Source organism: Felis catus, chromosome B3 (genome assembly GCF_018350175.1).
Source record: "Felis catus isolate Fca126 chromosome B3, F.catus_Fca126_mat1.0, whole genome shotgun sequence".
NCBI lineage: Eukaryota > Metazoa > Chordata > Mammalia > Carnivora > Felidae > Felis > Felis catus.
This window is the reverse complement of record NC_058373.1, coordinates 83,775,957-83,802,188: the sequence shown is the minus strand read 5'-3', so window position 1 is coordinate 83,802,188 and position 26,232 is coordinate 83,775,957. Positions and strand designations below refer to the sequence as shown.

Sequence of the window (26,232 nt, the reverse complement as noted above, 5' to 3'; positions counted from 1 at the left end):
ACCTGTATCTTTAAGCTCATAAACTTGGCTCACACCTGTCCCATCTGAAAATCAAACCAAACAAAACCCCTTGCTACCATCCTATCTCTTTCTCTTCACAAGCTTCCTGCAAAGATAAATCTGATTAGCTCACTTCTCTTCTTACCTCCCTACTCCCTCTCTAATCCGGCTTTTGCCCTTATCACTCCACAATGAATGAGTCATCATTTGAGCCCCATGTGGACAAAACAAATTGGCACTTCCCTTCCAACTTTTGGTTGATCTCCCTGAGCCACTTGATCTCCTGGCTGTCCCTTCTTTTCTTGGCTTCTCACACAGGTCTCCCCTCCTTACTATCAAATCTCAGCTCCTCTTGAGTGCCCTTTATTGGCTCCCTTTGGACTCATCCCCTAAATGCCAGAGTCCCTGGGTTTATTCTGTACTCTGTTCTTCCCATTCTCGGTGCTTTCCCTGGGTGACCTCATCTACAACCACAGCTGCAGTTACTAGGGACTTATTGAAAATTCACATGCCTGTTCAGACTTCTCTTCTGACTTCTGGGCCCATAGGCCTACATGCCTCTGGACAACTCCATTTAAATGTCCCTCAGGTACCTCAGCCTCAGCCTCACCTTAACAGAATTCATGTCTTTTCAGTCAGATGTCTTCCCCTGGATTCTTTGTGAATACTGTCATCATCCAGGATCCCAGCTTCTTTCCCCCATTTCTAGTCAGTTATGAATAATAGCAAGATGAGGGAATTTTTGTTCCCTAGAATCCCAGAGAAGTTGAGGGATGCAGATTGACTTGATAGGGCTGTACGCCCAAGGAGAAGCAGCGGACTGAGGAGCTACATACAATGGAGAGAACCAGGTGGTAGGAATGGCATTTTGGGAGCTGGCCCAGTGAGGGAAGGGTAGCTATGGGTGATGCTTCCAATCCTGGGTAACCTTAACTGAGCATCAGTAGGTGCTGAGGTATTTGGAGCTCTGGAAGAAAAAGGAACAAAGCTGGAACGTACCCAAACGGATCTGAAAAGAAATACTTCAGAGAGGAATGGGGACAGAGAGAAGCCCAACACAGTAAGACTTGGAAATGGGAGGGCCAAGTGTACTTCAATTTCTCAAGGGTAAGAAACCCCTGAGTGAGTATGGGTTATAGATGTTCATTTCATTTACAGGTTCTACCTCCAACCTGATCTTCTTTTTCTTAGTATCCTCTAGGCTACTGCGCACCCCCAACTCTTGTTTCATCTTATCAAGCTGTTGTCTCTTTTAACTTTTGTCTGTTAAGGTAAAAATTCCTTTGCTTCTTACACAGGGCCCTTCAGGATATGGTCCCCGTTTACTATGTATCCCCATCTCTTGCTCCTGACTACACAGTCTTTTTGCTTAAGCCACATGAAAGTTTTTCCAGCCCTTTAAAAGCATCACACCTTCATATAGCGGTTCCATGTGCCTTTTGGAATATCTGTCTTACCCTCTCCTCCCTAAACTCATTCATTCTGCCACTTCTACTTTTCCCTCAAACACCATCTCAGAAACCTTTTATAACCCCAATCTGATTTTCCCTGGCCTATCATGGCATTCTACACATAAAAAAAAATAAAAAAAAACCAACCCCCCCCCCAAAAAAAAACCCCAAAAAACCTTTACCACATCTCACTGTAATCAGTTAACTCACCTCTCTGCCTTAGCAGACTGGTTATGTTAGGAAGGTAGATTTCAGCGTAGCTGGCTTTCTATCCCCAATATTTAGCTCATAAACAGCAGTTGATATTTCCAAATGAATAAATAAAAAGTTATCAACCATGAAAGTTTTAAAGTTTAAGCAGTAGGATATTTAAAAGAAACTTTTTCACATTTAAACAGCAGGCCATTTAATGGTCATTTCACGTGCTAGCCATTCACCTTGTTCCCGGAAGTGAGTGCAATCTTGCTGGCCCAATTGCCAGTGGGAAGATATGAGCATTTAAAAGTGCATCTCCAGGAGGTATCACCAACCCACAGAGGGATCTCAAGCAGCCTGTCATCTACAGAGCCCACCAGATCAGGGTCCATTTCCTGGCCTTGACCTGTAGGGTACCTGTAGCCACTAAAAGAGGTATGCAGATGTTCATTGTTAAGGTAATCTCTTTTGTCTTTAGGTTAAGGAGTGCAGGGGGATATGTTGTTCTATGTGTGTGTGTGTTTGTGTGTGCGCGGAGGAGGGAGGAGGCAATGTGTGCATCAATTCTTCAGAGACGCCTTCCCTGACCTCTTTGGTTAGGTGACGTTAGCCTCCCCACCCTCAGAGCGCCTTATTCTCCCTCTCTGCACGGGTCACAGCTGTTGTTGCATTTATGTGGTTAATGCCCGTCTCCCCTGCTAGATAGGAAACTGCTCGAGGCAAGGAACCCATCACGATCCTGTTAACCCCCGTGGGATGCCCAGTAGGATGCCTGAAGCATCACAGGCATTCTACTAACAGGTCTTCGACAAACGTTTCTGGGGCGAACTGGGGCTGCCGACCACCCCCGGTCGGCCTACCGCTACCCCACCGAGGACTAACTCCCCGCCCACCAGCGGCCGGGCCAGGCGGGGCGGGGTAGGGCGCGGCCGGCGGCGAGCGGCGGGGCGCTCTCGCGGGGAGGGTTCTCCCGCTCGCGTGGGCGCGGCTCGGGGAGGAGAGGGGGAAACCAGGGAGGGAGCGGGGCGACGCGTGGCCACGGCTGGGCCAATGAGCGCCGGCCGGGCGGGGCTCGCCGCCGGCTGCCTGGGCGCGCGCGGGGCTGGGCGTGCCAGCGGGTGACGCGCCTGGCCAGCCGGGCCAATGGGCTCGCGGTGGCGGGCGGGCGGGCCTCGCGGCCGGGGGCTGTAGGACGCTAACCGGAGGCCGGCCGGACAGACTGACGTTCGGCTTCAACGAGGAAGGCGCGTGGCGGGGATGGCGCTGGCGCGGGCCTGGAAGCAAATGTCCTGGTTCTACTACCAGTATCTGCTGGTCACGGCGCTCTACATGCTGGAGCCCTGGGAGCGGACTGTGTTCAGTATCCTGCCCAGGCCGCGGGCGCGGGGGCCGGGGGGCGGGGGAGCGGAGCCGGGCGGCATCCTCCTGGGCCCAGGCGCCGGGGTGGGGGCGGAGAGGCGGCTGTGCGGGGACGGCGCGCGCGCGGACTCGCTTCTTCGCTGCGGGCGAGCGGGGCGGAGGTCTCGGGGCCCAAGGGCGGCGGGCGTGCGGCTGGGGAGGGGGGGGGGGGGCTACATCCCTTGATCCGGGGTCGCCGGTGAGTCGCTTTGCCGAGGTAGAAGCGGCTTTATTACTGGAGGAAATCCCCTAGGGCGATGTCTAACCTGGTGCGTCCTCGCCGGCACTTCGGTCGCGCCTGCCTTTGGTTTCGTCCCCTTTGCTTTGGGAGGCAGGGAACGTGGAAGTGGAGCAAATCGCTCCTGGCTTTGGACGCCTTTGACCTTTAACTGTCCCTGAGTTAGCTGACTTTGGTCCTAATGAGAATGCTAACCAGTTTACTAGACTTTTAAAATCGTGTGAGTTTGTTTGTGACACCCCAATAGTTTTTTAAAAGCAGTTTGTTGTAGCTTTTTGGTCTCCAGGATGGGGAGTTTAAAAAGTGTTTTATTCATTAAGTTGCTGTTTTCACAGTCGAGCCCAGAAAGGAATTTGTGGTTAGTTGTAAATAGTGTTTGAAACTGTGTTTTCATAGATAGCTAATAAATATTTGTTAAAGACTTTTGAATGGTCACTTGGAGCCAAGCAACTGTGCTGAGCGTTTTGCCTGTATCTTAACCCATCTAACTTTCATAACAACCTCACTTAATAAGCAAAGTTGTGTAAATAGGCTTTCTGAAGCCTGTGATGTTTGTGTTTTCATTTGCAGAATATAGTAATAATGAGCTGTAACTTTTTTTTTTTGTTTGTTTTAAATTTGGGGGCCAAATATAAAAAATATTTCACATAACATGTACTTCATACGGGGTTTCTCTTTTTTTAATTGAAGTATAGTTAACACAACGCTACACTAGTTTTATGTGTACAACAGAGTGATTTGACAACTCTACATTACACGGGCTCCTTTTCAATGTGGTTTAGTTTGGAGTAGCTTGAGAACAGCTTTGCAAATACATTGTTGCATTCTGGTGGAGTGACTGAGATCATTTCCTTCCAAGCATTAATAAGTGTGCTTATTTGTGTTGAACTAGCATAAGGTTGTACTCAGAGCTGTTTTTTGTTTCAACACTTTGGAGGACTTTTAAGCTGCTTACAAGAAAAATTATTTATTTTTATTATTGTTTCTTTCCAAAGCTTTCCAGCACTTAAGAACCATATTTTTGGATTTAAAGTCTGAATGTAAAGTGTGCTCTGATTTCCTGCACCATTTATTTGTAGCTGCAGTTTAGTCTTACTCTAAGTTCTATAGGTTAGAGATCAAGTTACCCGTGTAAAAGGTATACTAAGTATAGAAGCACAGACTTTTTGACTCGGTTAAAATCATCTTTTTTAAATTTTTTATTTTTAAGGTTTATGTATTTATTTACTTAAGTAATGTCTACATCCAACATGGGGCTTGAACTCACATCCTGAGATCAAGAGCCACATTCTCTTCCAACTGAGTCAGGTAGGTGCCCCTCAGTTAAAATCAGGGGCTCCTGGGTGGCTCAGTGGGTTGAGCGTCTGACTTCGCTCAGGTCATGATCTCACAGCTTGTGAGTTCGAGCCCTGCGTCAGGCTCTGTGCTGACAGCTCAGAGCCTGGAGCCTGCTTTAGATTCTGTGTCTCCCTCTCTCTCTGCTCCTAACCCACTCGCATTCTGTCTCTATCTCTCTCAAAAATAAATAGACATTAAAGAATTTTTTTTTTAAAAAAGAGCCACATTCTCTTCCAACTGAGTCAGCTAGTTTCCTTACTTAGATAATTTCAAAAACCCTCATATTCAACTGGGATTGACCTTCCAATTTACAACAACCATTAACTTCTAGCTATTTCATTTCGGAGAAATAGAGAAGCAAATTCAGATGTTTAAGGATGCCTCTAGAAAAATAGAGGTGCTCCTCAGTTAAAATCAATTTAAAAGTGAATTTAGGATTGCCTGAGTGGCTCAGTCGGTTAAGGGCCCCACTCTTGATTGCAGCTCAGATCCTGATCTCACTGGTTTGTTCGACTGAACCCCCGTGTTGAGCTCTATGTTGACAGTGGTGAGCCTCCTTGACATACTCTCTTTCTCTCTCTCTCAAAAATAAACATTTTAAAAAAAGTGAATTTAAACAATGTTGCACTAAATCGACACTCTTTAAGTAGGAGGTTGAATGTAGAGCTCACTGTCAGAGTCCATCAAAAGTTTTACTCTTAAAAGCTTTTGCTTGGATACATGCTACAGTGTCAATGGTATTAAGGTTTTCCTCTTATATTGCAATAGTAATAGTGTCCTGTAAAAACCAGATGATGGCTCTTTGGGAGGGGGGTGGTGGCATAAATTATGAAATGAAATATAATGCGTCTGTAGATTTTTGACTTCTCATTGGTTTTTGTGACCAAGTGTTTTGTTTTTAAAAAACTAGTGAGCGGGGCGCCTGGGTGGCGCAGTCGGTTAAGCGTCCGACTTCAGCCAGGTCACGATCTCGCGGTCCGTGAGTTCGAGCCCCGCGTCGGGCTCTGGGCTGATGATGGCTCAGAGCCTGGAGCCTGTTTCCGATTCTGTGTCTCCCTCTCTCTCTGCCCCTCCCCCGTTCATGCCCTGTCTCTCTCTGTCCCAAAAATAAATAAACGTTGAAAAAAAAAAAAAAAACTAGTAAGAACTGCAACAAACTAGCATCGGGGCTGTAGAACACTATGGCTTTAAATCTAAGATTAAAAAGATATTATTTCAAAGTTCACATTATTGAATTAACCAAGGTGGAAATGTAATACTTTTGACATATGCCAGTCTTAAATTACTATCAGCTGTTGTGCTTCTATTCCAGTTGAACTTCTAGAGTAAAGTCAGGCATTTAATTATTGTATACGATTTTGGAACATTGATTTGAAATTGAATCTTCATTCTAGGGCGGAGGAAGAAACTGAATGAGGAAGCTGGATTCCCCCCCCCCCCCCCCCCCCCCAGTTATTAGGAGCTTTAATTACTGTGAAGTAGTTTGAATTTCTTAAGTTCATCAATAATTAGTAAGTTTCATATAGAACAGTTTTGTAGCCAGTTACATGGTTTTGAAAAGAGACATATTTTCTTAAAAATTGCATTGAATCCAGTCATTGCTGCTAGCAACTAAAATTTCATGTAAGAAATTTGTCTGGCTGTCTGAAAAATGGTCTCTGAGTTAGAAGTCCTAACTAAAGACTCTAGAAGAAGGTAATTGCACTAGTTTACATATCACTGCTGTAATTCCTTTAATAAATTGAAGTTGTCCCTGTTTTAGGGAAACTGATAGCCTTCTATTAACTACTTCTGTACATTTTTCTAGAGGCATCCTTAAACATCTGAATTTGCTTCTCTATTTCTCCGAAATGAAATAGCTAGAAGTTAATGGTTGTTGTAAATTGGAAGGTCAATCCCAGTTGAATATGAGGGTTTTTGAAATTATCTAAGTAAGGAAATTGTTACAAAAAATAATTTTAAATATGTTTTTTAAGGAAATGCATCTGTGTCAAGTCAGGCCCACTGCAAATGGTTCTTGAAAGAATAAGGTTTAAAAATCTGTTTTGTAATTGTACCATGCTAGGGCCCATATCCTAAATTTTCTCTTACTTTAAAAAAAAAAATTAATGCTTATTTTTGAGAGCGAGACAGAACGTGAATAAGGGAGGGGCAGAAAGAGAATCCAAAGCAGGCTTCAGGCTCCGAGCTGTCCGTACAGAGCCCGACATGGGGCTCGAACCCACAAACCGTGAGACGGTGACCTGAGCCAAAGTCAGATGCTCAACTGACTGAGCCACCCGGGCACCCCCTACATTTTCTCTTATCATCTGCTTTCTGTTACCATATTTGAAACGATAATTAGCTTTTTGTTTGTCAACCAGTACTTGAACATTTTCCATGTGCAGACATGGTATCTGTCCTGCACGAGAAGGGGACGTGACACCTGATTAAAACAGAAGGTAACAATCAAGTGAATGGAATAAGGGCAGAGTAGTATTGCAATGAATACTACAGCAGAGCCTGCAGACTGTAATTCATTGAGCTCCATCTCCAAAGTAGAAGTTTTAACATGTTGGGGCACCTGGGTGGCGCAGTCGGTTAAGCGTCCGACTTCAGCCAGGTCACGATCTCGCGGTCCGTGGGTTCGAGCCCCGCGTCGGGCTCTGGGCTGATGGCTCGGAGCCTGGAGCCTGTTTCCGATTCTGTGTCTCCCTCTCTGTCTCTGCCCCTCCCCCGTTCATGCTGTGTCTCTCTCTGTCCCAAAAATAAATAAACGTTGAAAAAAAAAAAAAAAAGAAGTTTTAACATGTTTCAAAAGCCCCCTTTCCCTACTGGCAGCCATCAGTGGGAAAGGAAAACACCAGGTTTTGTAACTAAGGCAAGTTTTGTAACCAGTGAGGCACTCCCTGTAGTGTCTCACTGAAAAACATTGTAACCATGCTGCTGAGAGGTACGGAAAAATTAAAAATATCTTGTTAAAATAATTTGAATAAGTAAAAGTTATTTAGCTTTTTTTTTAGATAAAAAAGGACTTTATTCTGTAATCACTGAGCTATATTTGCCATCTTTCTATGACTTCTTATGTTTCCATGACATTTTATACTTCTATTTATTTTAGGCAAAATGTGGGCAGTTTTTTGGTTTATGTTAGGAATTAGATTTACCCTGAAAGACAATCTGTGTTCCTTCAAGAAAAGAAATTTTCTAAACCACAGTGCTGGGCACATAGATAGTGCTTGAGAAACATTTGTTTGTATATTGATTTGTCATTTCAAAGGAATTGCAGAAGTACTTAGGAATGGCAAAAGAGACCTGAGTTTAAAGCAGATTTGGGTAGCTTTGGAGCTTGGCTGTTGCTGGTGAAAAAAATTCAGTTCTTGGAGAGAATTCAAATTAAAAGAAGCAAAAAATACTATAGAGTGAAAGAACTTCTTTGATTTATTTTAAAAAATGTTAACAAAATTTACTTTGTTATATATATTCATTTGTAAAATATGCATGTTTGAATTCTGCATTTCACAAGAATTAAGTGCTTCCTAATTGCCAGATACTATTCTAGGTAGTGGGGGTATGACTGAACAAAACAGATAAAAATATTTATTCTAATGCCACTAAATAAAAAATATAGACTTTTAAATTGTTATAGCTCTTCTAGAGAAAAACAAAACAGAAGAGGATAGGAGGTAGGAAGGAGTGTTTTTCAACTTTAGCTAGAGTGGTCAGGAAGGGCACTTGGAAAGATTAAAAAAATTTTTTTTTTTAACGTTTATTTTTGAGACAGAGAGAGACAGCATGAACAGGGGAGGGTCAGCGAGAGAGGGAGACACAGAATCCAAAACAGGCTCCAGGCTCTGAGCTGTCAGCACAGAGCCCGACGCGGGGCTCGAACTCACAGACCGTGAGATCATGACCTGAGTCGAAGTCGGACGCTTAACCGACTGAGCCACCCCGCATACCACCTAGCATACCACCTGAGCCCCTGGAAAGATTTAAGCTGGCAGAGAATTCCAGGGGAATGAGCATTCTAGGCAGAAGGGACAGTATGTATGAATGCCCCCAAACACCGGCATGTCTGTGTTTGACAGATAGCCAGGGGCCAGTGTGGCTGGGGCAGAGTGGAGGGTCGAATCAGTAGTAGGAGAGGAGGTCAGATGGTCAGATCCTGTAGTGTTGCCTAGGCACTGGATTAAGACTTCAGGAGATGAGGGGACGTGCTCATACCTTTTGAGTAGAGTCGCTGAAATCTAGTAACAATTTTCTCATTGATATTTTAATATTTAAAAAAGTAGAGAAATAAGCCATAAAAACATACATTTCTCCCTGAGGCTCAAAGCTCTTTTCATTTTGAATGGAAAAAAAAATGCATCCTAGAACCGTTTTTTGGTCATTATTAATGTACTGAGTTCTATAAGTTTCCAAGAAAACGGACTATGTCTTCAAGGAAATTAGAGCCAAGCTTTAGGAAAAATTAAGATTTACACATGTTCTCAGATGGATCCACCCTGGGGTCATCGCAGTAGAGTGAGCTGGGCAAAAAGTCCTTGGGATGCAGGGCAGGAAGAACGTGGGGACTGAGAGTGCTCAGAGAACTTTCAGGGAGGTATTTGAGTGTTTTGGTTTTTCGTATTTGTTTTTTCTCCCCCCAGATGGGAAGAGGGTGTGGCCTGGGATGCCGAGGTGTGCTGGGGTAGTGAGTATGCCAGGCTGACTGGCTGGAACAGGGATTCTTTAAGGCAGAAGTGACAAGTGAAGTTGAGAAAGCAGGTTAGGGCCATTTATTAATTTACCAGATACTTCTGGGTGCATGCCTTCTACCAGATGCTGGCTTAGGTGCTTGTGATACATCTGAGCAAATGAGACAAAGATCCCTTCCTTGTGGAACGTTTATAATTGAATTACATAGTATGCTAGGTGGTAAGCATTGTGGAAGACAGAGAAGTAGGTCAGTGGGATAAATGTGCAGATGGGATGGAGTTGTTTCTAAAGAGGATATCAGGAGAGGCTTCCCTGAGCAGCATTTGCGTAAAAACATAAAGTGATGGAGTTAGAGAGTAGAAATCTAAAGGAAGAACATAGCTGGCAGAGGGAACAGCCAGGGCAAGTCCCTGAGTCCATAGCCTGCCTGGCACGTATGAAGGCCATCACTGAGGCAGGTGTGGCTGGAGCAGAGTGACCACGGGGGAGAGGGCAGAGTCCATGGAGATCCTGGTGGTCATGGTAAGGATTTTGGCTTTTAATCTTAGTTGAAAAGGATGCTCTTGGAAGGTTTTTGAGAGGAGTGATCCAGTCTGACTAAGTTTGAAAAGGTTTACTTTAGCTACAGGGTTTGGGAAAGATTAAGGGCCATGAGGGGAGGCAAGGATAGAAGCAAAGGTAGGTAGTTTGGATTGGGGTAGGCTTTGCATGATAATGAAAAAGAGCATTAAAAATTTAAAGGTGTATGCTGTGTCAGTAGCAGCTAAGTTAATTTATTTTTGTAGATTTTTGCTGTATCCTCAAATGCTAACAGCTAGAATTGAGAAGATTTTTTCTTTGCATCTCAATATACTAAAGTATTTGAGAGTTTAGAAAGTATGAATTTTTAAATTGTAAATAAAAATAGATCATACATCCTCATGGTTCAAAACTCAAAAGGCACCAAAAAGGTAGGTGGTAAAAGTCTTCTTTCCACCCAGCCACCTCAGGACAACCCGTGTTACCAGTTTCCTGTGTATCTCTCCTGAAGTATTCTGTGAAAACCTGGAAAATGCACTTAAGCTGTTTTTAATAGCGCCTGGTTTGGTAAAATCAAGGTTTTTATAAGCCAGGAGAGAGGTGTTTGAGGTGTATATTTTGCCTTGCCATTTTTGGAGTCACTAATAATTAAGTTAGTATTTTTTTCTGTGTATTTCCTGTGTAACATATTTTTGTAAATAAACACAACAAACAAAACAAAATTGACCAAGAAACTGTATTTTGGCCAGGGGGGAGCTTTAGCTCAGTGTCTCTGTCTTTGGCAGAGCTTCCTCTGAGCTGTTCAATAGAAGGTATTATCATTAAAACCCCAATTCACCAGAGTCTTCTACTAGAACTTTCTTCTTAATGAGTACCTCTTTTGAAGAAAATGTTTGTATGTACAAAATCCTTTGATACTTTAAATAGAGTTCCAGTAAAAATCAGCATGTGGTTTGATGATTAGGCAAAAATATATATTTTTAATGTTTATTTGTTTTTGAAAGAGAAAGAGCACAAGTGGGGGAGGGGCACAGTGGGAGAGGGGGACTGAGGATCCAAAGTAGGCTCTGTGCTGACTGCAGAGAGACCGATTCAGGGCTTGAGCTTATGAACTGAGAGATCATGGTCTGAGCAGAAGTCAGACACTTAACTGACTGAGCCACCTAGGCAAAATTGTTAATATCAGAGAAGGTTACTTCTAGAAAGATATTTAGTAAATCAGTTTAATGCCTTTTAGAAAGATTTATCAAGGTGTCTTCAAACAAAATGTGATTTCAGAATAATGTTGAAATAGCCCAAACATTGCCTTCAGACTTAAGGAGAAAAAGAATTTCTTCCCACTACTCTTTAGTCTTTTACATTTCATGCCATTTTCTTTTGAGATTCCTTTTTTTAAATTTTTTTTTAAATTAAAAAAAATTTTTTTTTTTTTCAACGTTTTTAATTTTTATTTTTGGGACAGAGAGAGACAGAGCATGAACGGGGGAGGGGCAGAGAGAGAGGGAGACACAGAATCGGAAACAGGCTCCAGGCTCCGAGCCATCAGCCCAGAGCCCGACGCAGGGCTCGAACCCATGGACCGCGAGATCGTGACCTGGCTGAAGTCGGACGCTTAACCGACTGTGCCACCCAGGCGCCCCGAGATTCCTTTTGTAGAAATGAATGCAGCTCTCTGTTACAAGGGAGGGCTGAAGAGGGGGAAGCAGAGGTAAGAATAGTTGTAACTGCTAAATTAATGCTTCCCAGCCTCCACCCCGTGGTATTTAGACTTTTTGTGTAGCCCCTATAAGAACAAACAGTAATGGGTATTATCTTGTTCATTTAAGTTGACATTTGAAACATTTCATAGTAAATTTAAACAGTTACAGTGGATTTAATTCCTTGCTTTTCATATGTATTTTATTATTTTATGTGTATTAGAAAGTGCAAGTAGGGGAGAGGGGCAGAGAGACAGAGAATCCTAAGCAAGCTCCATGCTCAGCATGAAGCCTGATGTGGGGCTTGATCCCATGACCCTGGGATCGTGACCTGAGTCAAAATCAAGAGTCAGACGCTCAACTGACTGAGCCACCCAGGTGCCCCTATGATTGTATATTTTTGTTAAAACCTTAAAACTATATTTTTTCTTGTATAATTCATAGAAAATGTTTATCGCATAACCTATTTGGAAACACCAGTCCTTATTGTGAAGCTAAATAGGCAAAATCAACCTTAATTTCTGTCAGAAAAAGCTCAGTGCCATTTTTCTGCTCAAGCAATTGTTACATAAACACTTTTACCCCTCTTGCCTTTTTTTTAAATTTTATGACTTTATTTGACAACCAACCAGTGCTTATTTCTCATCGATATTGACTGTAGAATAAAAAAAATTTTTTTTTAATATTTATTTATTTATTAAAAAAATTTTTTTTTAACGTTTATTTATTTTTGAGACAGAGAGAGACAGAGCATGAACAGGGGAGGGGCAGAGAGAGAGGGAGACACAGAATCTGAAATGGGCACCAGGCTCTGAGCTGTCAGCACAGAGCCCGACGTGGGGCTCAAACTCACAGACCGTGAGATCATGACCTGAGCCGAAGTCGGACGCTTAACCGACTGAGCCACCCAGGCGCCCCAATGTTTATTTATTTTTGAGACAATGTGAGAGACAGAGTGCAAGCCGCGGAGGGACAGACAGAGGGAGACACAGAATCCGAAGTGGGCTCCAGGCTCTGAGCTGTCAGCCCAGAGCCCGACGTGGGGCTCAAACTCATGAACCATGAGATCATGACCGGAGCTGAGGTCCGATGCTCAACTGACTGAGCCACTCAGGCGCCCCTTACTGTAGATTTTTGAAAGTGGTGACAGGTCCATAGATAACCAATGTATTAAAGCTTGTTTGGTGAATCTTCATCCTAATGTTTTCTGGACAACCACACATGGGTATGCCCTGGGCCATTCCTCATTCCTTTGACTCAGACGGCTTTGTGGAGCTTGGTGTCAGTGTGCACATCTGGACTTCCCATCTCTTCATGGCAAATTTCCAGACGTTTGGCATGCTTCTTGAAGCCTACTCCATGGGTGTGCTTTTAAGTGCTGACATTGTATTATCTGGTCACTACCTCGTTGATGGCAGAAAGGCCCTTCTCACCATCCTTCTTTGTAGGAGCCATTCTGTCAGGCCCAGGCTGGGAAGCTGTCTCACTTCTGGATTGAAATTATTAAATGGATAGATCGATGAAGCTTGTCGCTGTGCCAGGAGTTTGTTACCGAGGTGAAATAAAGTACAACTCAAGGTAGTTACTATTCCTTTGTTTGCTGTCCCAAAAATTATTTTATACCCTGGGGAAATGCATAATTTTGGATTCAGGAAGTAAAGTGGTAGAAATGAAGTTGCAAGGGGGGATGGGAAGGAGAACTAGCAGATCATGATAATGCTCAGATCAGGCTTTAGGAGAGTCAGTGGCAGCTGAAGATCTGTAAACCCTTCCCTTTAACAGATCCTAACCTTCTGGAAAGTCTTCTTGTATCTCCAAGGCTCCTGTGCTTTAGTTCAAAGACAGCTGCTCTAGCCTGTTTTACCCTGCCTTGATGTTGGGTTGGCTAAGTGAAAATGTTAGAATATCCCTTATCTATACTCCTTTGGATATTACAATTTTTTCTTTAATAGCTCTCAGGAAAGATGGAAGATGAAGAAAACTGTATTACACAAGCACTGTGTGTGTGTGTGTGTGTGTGTGTACACTTAAGACCCTGAGATTGAGTCACATGCTCTACAGACTGAGCCAGATAGGCATCCCATCCACTACAAATTTTTGAAGACTTTGTGACCCACCCCCTAGGCTTTAACATTTATGGTACTTAGGAGCAAAGATAAGATGGATTCTTTTGTTAAAAAACAAAAAAAAAAAAAAACCCCAATGCTCAAATTTAATAATTAAAACTATATGTTCCAGAAGATCTACTTAATAGAGCATATATACTTTTCATAAACTGGAATGCTTAAAAAATAGTAGTTATGAAATGATAGAAAGATAGTATTTCTGATCAATAGCTATGGAAAGTAGAATTACTTTTCTAATTCTCAGTTGGTTGAGCATCTGACCAGCTCAGGTCATGATCTCACTGCTTGTGAGTTTGAGCCCCGAGTGGGGCTCTGTGCTGACAGCTCAGAGCCTGGAGCCTGCTTCAGAGTCTGTGTCTCCCTCTGTCTCTGCCCCTCCTCCACTTATGCTCTGTCTCTCTGTCCTTCTCTCAAAATAAATAAAACATTAAAAAAAAAAAAGAATACTAATAAAAAAATTTTGGCCATCACATGTGTTCCTGAAAAAATCCCCAAGTTATAGGGTTTATGGGAAAATAGCACTAGAGCACTCAAAATCTATACTACTTAGTAAGCAAGCACTAACTAAAACAATAATTGACATCTTGGGGGGATAACTTGGATAGCCCAGGCAGGCACGCTGGGGGCTGCCTCAGAGGACATTAAAAATGCATGGGCAGAATTGACTGGAAATGCTAAGTAGTGTAGATGGTGTGGGCTGCCATTGAAGAGGTACAGGAAGGAGTTCAACCTGCCACTAGCTAAGAATTGTGCTAGCCTGGAGGTGTGCTTTTCTGGAGAGGGAGCCTGGGTGCAGATACTAACTTTTAATTTTCTTTTTTTTTCTTTAATTTTTTTTAACGTTTATTTATTTTTGAGACAGAGAGAGACAGAGCATGAATGGGGGGAGGGTCAGAGAGAGGGAGACACAGAATCTGAAACAGGCTCCAGGCTCTGAGCTGTCAGCACAGAGCCCGACGCGGGGCTCAAACTCACAGACCGCGAGATCATGACCTGAGCCGAAGTTGGCCACTTAACCAACTGAGCCACCCAGGCGCCCCACTTTTAATTTTCTTAAAATAGGGCTCAAAGGATTCTTGCCTGTGCAGCATCTAAGCTAAAGGATGTTTCTTGCTGAAGGTTATAATTCTTCTCCCACTTTATCTGGCTCCCCTAATTTATGAAGAATCCCATATGAAACAGTACAGCTCCTATGTTATGCTAGTCATGTGTAAGCTAGCTGATATTCCAGGAATGTATCACAGCAGAACAGATTATATTTCAGAGCAGGCTGGGGGTTTTGTCCCCTTGATCCTGGGACTTCAAATCTGCATGAAATTAGAAGCTTTAATTACAAAGGTGCACAATGATACACAGCCTGGGTGTCTCTGGGCTCAGAGCTGCAAACCATTTCCAGGACTTCAGTTCAGAGTTGAACATGATGATTGGTGGTTTCAGCAGCATGTTTTTTTGTTTCTTTAGTTTGTCATCAAGTTGTAGTTTCTAAAATCAATTTCCATCCTTTGATGTAATCATACTACGCAAAGTTTAGAGAATGTGCTTTGCTTGCTAAATATTTAAAAAAAAATTTTTTTGACGTTTATTTTTGAGAGAGGGGGAGAGAGAGACCGACCACGAGTGGGGGAGGGGCAGAGAGAGAGGGAAACACAAAATCTGAAGCAGGCTCCAGGCTCTGAGCTGTCAGCACAGAGCCTGATTCGGGGCTTCAACTCACAAACCGCAAGATCTTGACCTGAACCGAAGTGGCATGCTTAACCGATTGAGCCACCAAGGCGCCCTGCTAAATACTAACTTCTGATGCTAATGTGATGTCCTTTAAAATGACCCATGGATATCAAATTGACTAACATACACAGGACTGTAACAGTATCAGTATCTTATATTTTTATTTTAAGGTAACCAGAAAAGTATCAAGAGATAGTTGATATATTTGGTAAAAATGCACTTTCTTAACATTTCTCTTGGTGATGATCTCCAGGTGTTTTTTTTTTTTTAATTTTCATTTGAATATAGTTAATATACAGTGCTGTATGAGTTTTGGGTGTGCAATATAGTGAACCAGTAATTCTGTACATTACTCATTACTCATCATGATAAGTGTGCTGTTAATCCCCATCACCTATTTCACCGTTCTTCCTACCCAACTCCCCTCTGCTGACCAGCAGTTTGTTCTCTCCAATTAAGAGTCTGTTTTTTTGGTTTGTTTCTCTCTCCTTGTTTGTTTCTCTCCTTTGCTTGTTTTGTTTCTTAAATTATACATATGAATGAAATTATATGGTATTTGTCTTTCTCTGATTGGCTCGTCTCTTTTAGCGTTATACTCTCTAGCTCTATCCATGTTGCAAATGTCAAGAATCAGTGCATTGAAATTATTTAGATTTGTGAAGAGGTATGAGTTGTACCTGCTGGAACAGAGGTCCCTGGCCTTTTCCCAATGAGAAACTACTTTTGATTTCTCCAAAGTCTTGTGAATAGGTTACTAAGGTAGGCGGTGATAGTGCGGTTACTGGCTGGGACGGAAAGTGTTAGTTGCTGTGGTCTTGCTTCTGATGTACTGTACTTATCTTCAAAGCATTTCCTCTCTTTGTTATGAGGATTTTTTTTATTTTTATTTTTTTTTATTGTAAGTCTCTGGGAAAAGTGTTGGGTATGGCCCTTATATGAGCAAAAGAAATCTTTTTTTTTCCTATCTAGCTGGAAACTTATCAGCTGATGATTAGTTGGGGTTTCCTGTTAAAGAACAGCAAACAACATACAGATATATGGTTTCACATCTATTTGCTTTTAAATCCCCTGAACCCATAAAACATTTATGTTAAATCCAGGTTATAAATAACCTGATTGTTCATTCAGTCCTTGAACAAACATTTATCTTCAGCGCCTGCACATATCCTGGCACATTATCTGCTCAGTTCTTGAATGATTTATGAAGCACCTGCTTTATCTAGCAATGCATTACAGCTGCAAGCCAAGGGGCAGCTGAGCCAATGTACTCTGGCCCTTAAGCACTTAAAATTCAGTGGTAGAGGCAGTTACAAACACACACATTTTTTTTTTTTTTTTTTTTTAGTTTTTGAGTTTTTTTTTTATATTCCATATTTTGCTAGCTTTATACTTCTCGAATCATATAGCCCCCCTCTAGAATGTCAACCCAGTTAATTAGTGTACTGCTACTGGTATGTATACCTTTCAGACAACAGTAAGGGTTTTCTTAGATTATTCTGTCATTTTGAGTATTGCCTTCCAATGTATGCGTGTTATAAAACATTGATTATTTACATTTTTTCTCTGTGTGTATGTGAAACAAGATTACATCAGGGGTGGATGAGAGTTGCCTAAGTGCCCTCTCCATGCAGGTGGTATCCTAAGATGTTAATGCAGGAAGTGGCCTCTTTTTATGGAGAAGAAACTGTTCCAGAGGGATTGTGATGTCTGAGAATTGTACTGTAAATTAATAACAAATTGGTAGCAGGGTGACCTTGGGAAGTTCCCAAACATTGTGTAAGTCATGATATAAAATGCCTATGGCCTCAAACAATAGGATTTTTTTTTTTTTTTTAATTTTTAAAATGTTTGAGAGAGAGAGACAGCGCAAATTGGGGAGGGGCAAAAAGGGAGGGAGACGCAGAATCTGAAGCAGGCTCAGGCTCTGAGCTTTCAGCACAGAGCCCGATGCGGGGCTCGGACCCACAAATGTGAGATCATGACCTGAGCTGAAGTCAGATATGCATAGAAGAATTTAAAGTTTTGACACTTTTGTGTTCACAAATAGAGTTTAAGTTTCAGATTCTTAGAGTAGTTAATTCACTGAGTCACCCAGGTGCCCCTCAAATAATAATTTTAATAAGGATTGTATTGCCTTTTGTTGCAGAATAGATTTGATTCAAAATTCTCACATGAACCCTGAAAGGTAGGTGATGTGTGTCCTTATTTTATAGATAAGGAGACTGGTGATCACAGAGTTTTTGACACAATCAGGAATTAGCAGCGTTACAGCTCAAACCTAGGTTTTCTCCAGTGTCATGGTGTTTCCAGAACTCATTTCTTGTGCTTCACAGTGTATGGAGTGTATGGAGTATACTTTAAACTTTGAGAGGTGTATTCAAGAATGTGATGGATTGAGAAATCTGATCAAATGCCAGATAGCAAATTATAGGTAGTATACTCTCTGTGAGGAAACTTCTAAGGAGATGAACATCACACATTCCCTAACCTTGCAAATGTCACAATAAAACCAGTACTCAGTAAAACTACCATTTTAAATGGTGTCAAGCATAATCTCAGGGAATGTTCAACTCAGTTACACTGGAGCTGTTTCAACTACATTGCTTAAATTGGCATTTGTAGAAAGCTACTCATAAAAGGGGCATTCTTTCTGCATTTTTTGCAAGGTGATTATTAAGGGTCGTAAAAGTTCCTCATGGACCCATTGTCTGCTTATTCACCTAGTGTGAGTTGTGTAGTCATGGTTTAGTTAAGTTGATTTTAAATATTTTCTTATGTTTGAGAGCTTTAAGATAATTTTTGGGAATAATTTTGACATTTAATGGTACAGAAAACTTACTGTTAAAGCTTATTTAGTTGCTGTGATTCTGGGAATAATTAGAAATAGGATCAGAATATAGAAACATTTGGGGGGAGACACAGGATAAAAGTTAAATTTAATAAGTGGCTATGAGTGAAAGGTTAGGTTTTTTTTTTTTTATTAAATAATTCTTTGAGCAGTTTATAAATTGGCGTTTTTGCATCTAGGCTCAAGTGACTTTCAGTACTTTTCTGTTTATCATGGCCAGAATTGAGAATTGTTGATTTCTGAGAGCTAAGACTTTCTATTTCCTAGTGGCAAAGTAGGCCCAATGATGTCTAACTCAAATTTTGTAAGGGAGGAGAATCCTTCACACAGAACAGTTTTTAGTCTAGTACTGTATGTAGCTTCATTTTCCTTTACAGTTCTTATTAAAAAAAGTTATTGACTATTCAGGCATACAAAAACTCCATAAAGAATAATATAGTGAATGTGCATTTACTACCAACTAGGTGAAGAAAAACATTACTAATACATTTGAAGCTCCATATATACCCCTTCTAAGTTGTTTCTCCTTCCTTCCTCTCCCCATTTCACCTTACCAAGTAGCCATCCTGAATTTAGCATATATAATCATTATTTATTTCCTATTGCTTTTACTCCATATGTATATCCATCACAGCATAATGCTATATTCATGAATTCTAGTATCTTATATTTTTTTTTTAATTTTTTTTTTCAACGTTTATTTATTTTTGGGACAGAGAGAGACAGAGCATGAACAGGGGAGGGGCAGAGAGAGAGGGAGACACAGAATCGGAAACAGGCTGCAGGCTCTGAGCCATCAGCCCAGAGCCCGACGCGGGGCTCGAACTCCCGGACCATGAGATCGTGACCTGGCTGAAGTCGGACGCTTAACCGACTGCGCCACCCAGGAGCCCCGTAGTATCTTATATTTTAATCAGGCAAAAAAAAAAAAAAAAAAACCTTTTCAAGTTTGGTAAGTTCTTATTTCACTGGCAAGACATAACATTTTTTAATGTTTATTTTTGTGAGAGAGAGAGAGAGACAGAGTGCGCGCGAGCACGAGTGGGGGAGGGGCAGAGAGGGAGACAGGATCTGAGCAGGCTCCTCACTGTCAGCTCAGAGCCCGATATGGGGCTTGAACTTGCAAAATGTGAGATCGTGACCTGAGCCGAAGTTGGACGCTTAACTGACTAAACCACCCAGGTGCCCCGCAAAACATATATGCATGGAAGAATTTAGAGTTTTGACACTTTAGTGTTCACGAATAGAGTTTAAGTTTCAGATTCTTAGAGTAGTTACCTGTTAAGGTAATTTGTGCATGCTTCTTAACTGATATATTCTCTATACTAAATTAAATAATTATAATTAAATTTATAATATAAAGAGTATGTAATATAATCATTCAAATGACTGTTTTTAGTAATCATTTCCTACTTGATTGAATTTGAGCCAGTGACCTGAAGATCTTTACCATTTCCTTTACTTGGTATGTACACTTAAATAAAAGTTGTAAAAATCTAAAAAAGCATTTTGAAAATACAGTATTGCCTAGAAATGGACTTTTATTTTTTCTGTAGTCACTATAAAGTTTTTCACCACAGTAATATGTGGAATATGTAGAAAGCACTGCAATGAATCTAGAATCATTGTTTCTTGAGCAATTTCATTATTCATCAAATATTTATTGAGTGTGTGTTACATTAGATGTTGGAGATACAAAAATAATAAGACATTGTTCCTGTGCTCAAGGAGTTGATAATATGGATGAGATAAATACATTAAAAAAAATAGGTAGTGTCAAGTGATAAGTGTTGAATTATATGAATAAAGAGCTTTATGAGCAGTAGGGCCAGGAGGTTGGGAGTAAGAATGGGAAAAATATGAATGCTAGAGAAAGCCTCATAGGAGAGAGGGTAACTACCCAAGCTCTAAGAATGATTGGGTTTTACCAGAAGGAGTAGGATTTTTCATATATACGAGGGTATTCATAGTGGTTAAGAACACAGATTTTTGGAGTGTGACTGATTTGGTTTGGAATTGGTTCCATTGCTTCCTCTGATTTTGAGATTCAGGGTTACTTGAACTTGCTGGAGGATTTAACACAGTGTTGGGCGCACACTAGACATTCACGGAATAAAAGCTGCTATTACCACACTATTATCCTGACTCCTGTTATTATTAAACCATAAGCAGAAGCAGAGCAGTATGAAAATATACAGCATTGGTTTCTGAGACTCACGTAATATGGCTGTGAGTAGGATATGTTTGTCGGGGGAATTATTTGGAGTGTTGGAAGGCACAAGGGAAAAGTAGTATAGTATGTGGTGCTGTTGGTCTTCACCTCAACCCCCTCTACTGGCTGATGTGTCTCTCCTCTTTTGTCTTCTACCTGTCCCGTTCTTCAGAGTATTGGCCTTCGCCAAGGCAGCTGTCTTATCCAGGTGGGTTTTTCTCACCCAGTTCTGCAGCCAATGATTGACAGATAAAGGGACAGAAAAAGTCAGGCCTCTTGCCTCAAAGCAAAACATGTGGTCCAATTCATGCTCCAGAGCATCCTGTGGGAGCTGAGCCCCTGAACCTACTTAGCTTTTTCTCCCTGCTCTGTTTTGCTCTACTCACCCCTTTATGCTAAAACTCCCTCAAGAATAACTTGTACAAGAATCTCTGTCCCAATCTCTCAATTTCTGTCTACTTCTATGGACTCCAACCTAAGACAGATACTTTGGACTAGATTGGAAAGGTCCTTGGATGTTTCGGCTTACAATTACGCATGCTGTCCTGTAACACCGGGAAGACTATCTGCGCTGACAGCAGAGAGCCCGACAGTGGCTCAAACTCACGAACTGTGAGATCATGACTTAAGTTGAAGTCCGATGCTTAACTGACTGAGCTACTCAGGAGCCCCCGGAAGCCTAATGTATTTTGAAAGGATCACTTTAGTAAAGAGTGGCATGGAAAGTGGCTAACAGCCTAGAATCAGAGCTTTGGCATGATTAAGGAATGATAAATACCTCAATCATTTATTATCGATTAGGGTAAGGGAACATGAGATATAAAAGTCATTTGTAGGGGTTGGGAAGAACTGAGAAGTCTTAGATAATTTGAATCTGGGGAGGAGGAATCAAATTTCTGGATTTAGTGACTAGGCAAATTGTTAATAATTATGTCAACTATTTCAAATAGTTAAAAAAAAAATAAGACAGACTCCTAGAAAGAGGTAGTTTTGGAGAAAGTTATTGAGTTCAGTTTTGGCTCTGTTGAACTTAGGAAGTACCTCAGAAGTTTCATAGGTGAAAATGTTTAGCAAGTTGTAGGAAATCCCTGTCTGCAGTACAGAAGGTGGGTTCAGGTCAGCAACATTAAGGTGATTGTTCAGGCCATAAGAGTTTGTAGGGTCCAAGACAAAACATTAGGGATTCTATTTTGTCATTAAGAATGTTTTCAGCTACAAGTATAACAGACATTTTACAACTTGTTCAAGAGTAAAGAGACTTTATTGGCTTCTATATCTAAAAATCCACTGGTGAGGTAAGCTTCAGGTGTTTTGATGAGGTTTCTGGCTCCATTTTCCTGTGATTATTTTTGTTGCAATAATAATGTGGCAGCTTTGTTCTGAGTTGTGCTTTCCTCATGGAGGCAAAGTGACTCCAGCGATTCCAGGATTCCATCAACAAACTGCATATTCCATAAGGCGAGAGAGAAAATGAATCTGTGTTCCTTAATTCCTGGTAGAAGTCCTAAACTTTGAGCTGGCTGATCAGTTTTGAGAGTGGGAATTATTACAAAGATAATTTCTTTTTTTAATGTTTATTTATTTTGAGAGAGAGAGTGCGTGTGAGTGTGAGCCCACGTGAGTGGGGTAGGGGCAGAGAGAGGGAGAGGGAGAATCCCAAGCAGGCTCCTTGCTATCAGCACAGAGCCTATGCGGAGCTTGATCCCATGAACCATGAGATTGTGACCTGAGCCGAAATCAAGAGTCTGACGGCTAAGCAGTTGAGCCACCCAGGCGCCCCAAAGAGATGGGTTTTCTAGTTGGTTAAGATCAGTCGGGGCTGGAGATGGGAAAGGTTAGGCCCATCCAGAGAATGTGACAGAGAATTCTAAGAGTAGTGGAGTGTATGTTTGGGAGAAAAGCACAAAATTCACTCTAATTATCTTACATATGAGGGACAGATAGGGAAAAAGAGCCAGTGACACAGGAAAATGGTGAGAGAAGTGGGAGGAGAGTCCTGGAGAAAAGCACCTTCTTAGTTCAGAGTGGGAAGAGTTTTGAAGAGGAAGGACTGAAATTGTCCATTCAAATAGCCATTGGATTTGATAGGTGGCCACTGGGGACCTGAGAACTGTGTCTGTAGCCTGCAGGGGTAGAATTTATATGGTTGTGTGGGTGATGGGTAATGATATGAAAGCAATAAGCATTTTTTTTTTTATTTTAAGAAATTAAAGGGTATATAGAAAGTGGTAGCTTAAGAAAGAACTGGATTAAGAGAGGCTAAGAAATAAACTAAAAAAATGATTATGGGAGACTTTCATCCATGTTTACTGGATGAGGAGAATGAATTTAGGGTTTGAGTTGGATAGCTTCAGTTTGTGCTCTGGCTCAAAAGACAGTTAAAAAAATTTTTTTTTAAGGTTTATTCAATTTTAGACTGAGCACGAGTGGGGGAGGGGCAGAGAGAGGGAGACACAGAATCTGAAGAAGGCTCCAGGCTCTTAGCTATCAGCACAGAGTCCAATGTGGGGCTCGAACTCACAAACCATGAGATCATGACCTGAGCTGAAGTTGGACACTTAATTGACTGAGCCACCAGGCACCCCAAAAGACAGCTTTTTGTAGGGCTCCTTGTTTTGTCAGGCTCTGATGAATAACAGTCATGATAAACATTTCACAAGAAAGCTGTTAGAGCAAGCAAGATAATATATAAAAGAGGTTTGTCAACTGAACTGTTATACAAATATTAGTTGGTAGGTAAGCACGTTGTTTATTTAAACCCTATCTTCTTGTGCAAGAATGTAAGGTATTATAGAACTACTATTATGTAGAACTGAAAGGTATGAAAGACAAGAGTGGGGGCAGGGGAGAGAGAGAATATGAATGAATGAATTCATAAAATGTGGTCCCAATTCAGAAGCAGTTATTCCTTTTAACATGGTTACATGACAGCAAAGCAAAAAGCCCTTAGATTTGACATAATTTCTGTTAGCAATATTTTGTGTGGCCCAAGAGGAGGGCCCCTCGTTGTTTTGAACATATACGTTTCAGTTCCTTTGGAATGAGGACAAAGGAACACAAAACAGATGTTTATTGTCTTGGTTATCAAGATGACTTTTATTGGATGTTGCGAAGTTTAGTGATAATGATAAATGTTTAACAGTAGCTGGTTCTGTCACCTTATGTGTCATTAGGTATATATGATTGATCTTAGCTGAGGCTCTAAAGCCAGCACTTTTAACCAAATAGTCTAAATAGTTCTAAAATTCTTGGATCAGACATTCTTTTTTTTTTTTTTTTAATTTTTTTTTCAACGTTTATTTATTTTGGGGACAGAGAGAGACAGAGCATGAATGGGGGAGGGGCAGAGAGAGAGGGAGACACAGAATCGGAAACAGGCTCCAGGCTTCCAGCCATCAGCCCAGAGCCTGACGCGGGGCTCGAACTCACGGACCGCGAGATCGTGACCTGGCTGAAGTCGGACGCTTAACCGACTGCGCCACCCAGGCGCCCCCAGACATTCTTATTATTAAAGTTGGTAGACCTTTTGAAGTCATGAATGCAATTTTATTCCTATACATTTCTGTTTCTTAGGTTGAACAGCGTCACTTTCTGCTTCTGTTGAAGCAGTCTGATGTTTTGAAGCAGAAATAGGGGGAATAACAGTACCTGTCTTGGAGGGTGATAGTGAAGATTAAGTGAGCTACAAAACTTAGAATAGTGCCAGGTGCGTTAATATTAGTGGCTAGAATGGTTAGTTCTTGACATATATGAGAAAGCACAAAGTGAGTGAATGGGTACTTCAACATAAAACAGTTGAAAAAACTTTTGGGATTTACTTTTGAATAAATTAAGAAAAAGTAAATTGTTTCCTTAACTATGACTCAGATTCCATGCTGGTTTCCATCGTGGGGATGGCCCTGTACACAGGATATGTCTTTATGCCTCAGCACATCATGGCGATATTGCACTACTTTGAAATTGTACAATGACCAAGACGTGACCAGAATTGAGCGGTTCCTTGGGGAAGATTCACCTTCTGAAGTTGGGACGAAACTTCATCAGATGTCCTAAGAAACTCTACTAGATGTCAACATAACTAACCCTATGAATATAAAGACTAAAATTCATGAGTAGAACAGGAAAATAATCCTGACTCATGTGTTGTGTTCTTTATTTTTAATTTTAAAAGAGGCTCTTGTATAGTAGTTTTTGTGTATTTTAACATTGTAGTCATTTGTACTTTGATATCAGTATTTTCTTAACCTTTGTGACTGTTTCAATATTACCCTGTGGAAGCTTTTCTTAATGTAACTTTGAGTACATTTTAATTGCCTTCTATTTCTAAAACCCAAAGTCATTAGTTGGGCTTTACTGTTCTTGCTATTGTATGGCACATACATCTGCCTGGATATATTTCTACTCTTGACCAAAGTTTTGTAAGAAACAATACAAGATTTGGGGCAGGGGGATGGGGAGGGAGGATATTTTATTGAGAACTATTTACAAAAGACTTAATCTGTAAGTTTGAACTCAGGAGTACAGTTTTAGCTATCTAGACTCTACTCTTAACAGCTTTTGCTTTAAAACTATTAAAGTATTTCTTAATAATGAAAAAGAAAGATCTTGCTAAAGTTAAAATAAGGAACATTTCACCTTTTAAATATTTAATTTTTATGTGGACTCATTTCCAGAAAACTTTGGTGATGATTCTTGTGACAAAAGCATTAAATAGCATTAATAGCATTATTATGTAATGCTTATATACCATAGAGTTTTTAGTAGAAAGTAAATCAGTTTCCTCTGAGGGTTATTATTAACAATGTACTTGCTTAAATTTAGTTTCATGATTGTACTGGGTGCTGCAAATGCATTTGCACATTGCAATAAGATATGATGAGATGAATTGTTAAAAACTAGCAAAAAGAAATGTCAACTTGGTTAAAATCCTTTCACTCTTTGTATTTTTTTTTAAGATTTTTATTCCTTAAATGTAAAATGACTACCTAATTTTTTGATGTAACTCATTAAATTCAAAGAAAAATCAGCTGATGTGGCAGTATATTTTTCTCCAGTTGTTAAATATTGATCTAGCACTTACATTTTTCTGAATTGATTGTTGTGGACAAGTAAGCAGTAAGTATATCTTAAAATGTTTCTCAACATAAAAGTAATGCTAATTAGGAATAGACATTTTAACATGCCTCCCATAATAGTTTCACTATTTACAAAAATGTAAGTATTTTTGGCTCTCAGTTTTAAAGACTAGACTTTTGAAGTGTTTTCTAGCCTAGAGGTATGGAGTTTAGTGTCTTCAAAGAGTCCATTTATATCGTCACTGTTAAATAGGGATGGTGAAGATAATATGTAATTATTTAGTTTCAGTATTCATACTGTCTCAAATTGATGAATATGAGGATTTAACTTTGGATTTGTTCAATTAATGCTCAAATTTGGCTTTCCCCTGTTGATGCCTCGTAGAGAACCATTGACAAGGGGATGTCTAATATCTGTATCTCTGGTGAGTTGAAGACAGGGAAAGTTGAAAATCACTAGTTTAGATGGGTATACAGATGACTTATCCCAGCCCTCTACTCAGAAATCTTTAATTCATCCTTGCTCTTCTCCAAAATCCATTAAATTGCTGTTGTGTAGCTGGTGATTTACATGACTACACTGGCCTGTGAGATAGATGGAAGAGAAGTTTAGCTTTACAGAGAGGATCTTGAGGAGAGCCAGAAAGAGAAATAGGAACGGGTCCATTGAGAGGTAATCAGAGCAGCATTCTCTCCACCAACTGAAGCAAGTCTGGTCTGTTTGTTAGTAAAT

The 26,232-nt window shown here is 40.8% G+C and overlaps 1 protein-coding gene across 3 annotated transcripts; it reads left to right on the top strand.

Moving 5' to 3' along the window:
- Nucleotides 1–2,839: 2,839 nt before the first annotated feature.
- On the top strand, nt 2,840–25,450 carry SPTSSA (serine palmitoyltransferase small subunit A). 3 transcript variants are annotated; one of them, XR_006599513.1, is made up of 3 exons: nt 3,223–4,590; nt 12,962–13,091; nt 24,292–25,450. XR_006599513.1 is itself a non-coding variant. In XM_023255654.2 (2 exons), exons 1-2 carry the CDS (start codon nt 2,904–2,906, stop codon nt 24,393–24,395), a joined length of 207 nt encoding a protein of 68 aa, XP_023111422.1. In that variant the 5' UTR covers nt 2,840–2,903; the 3' UTR covers nt 24,396–25,450. The 3 variants fall into 3 exon arrangements, 1 of the variants encoding a protein (XP_023111422.1); XM_023255654.2 differs by lacking the exons at nt 3,223–4,590; nt 12,962–13,091 and adding an exon at nt 2,840–3,006; XR_006599512.1 differs by lacking the exon at nt 3,223–4,590 and having other exon boundaries at nt 12,514–13,091.
- The last annotated feature ends 782 nt before the right edge of the window (nt 25,451–26,232 follow it).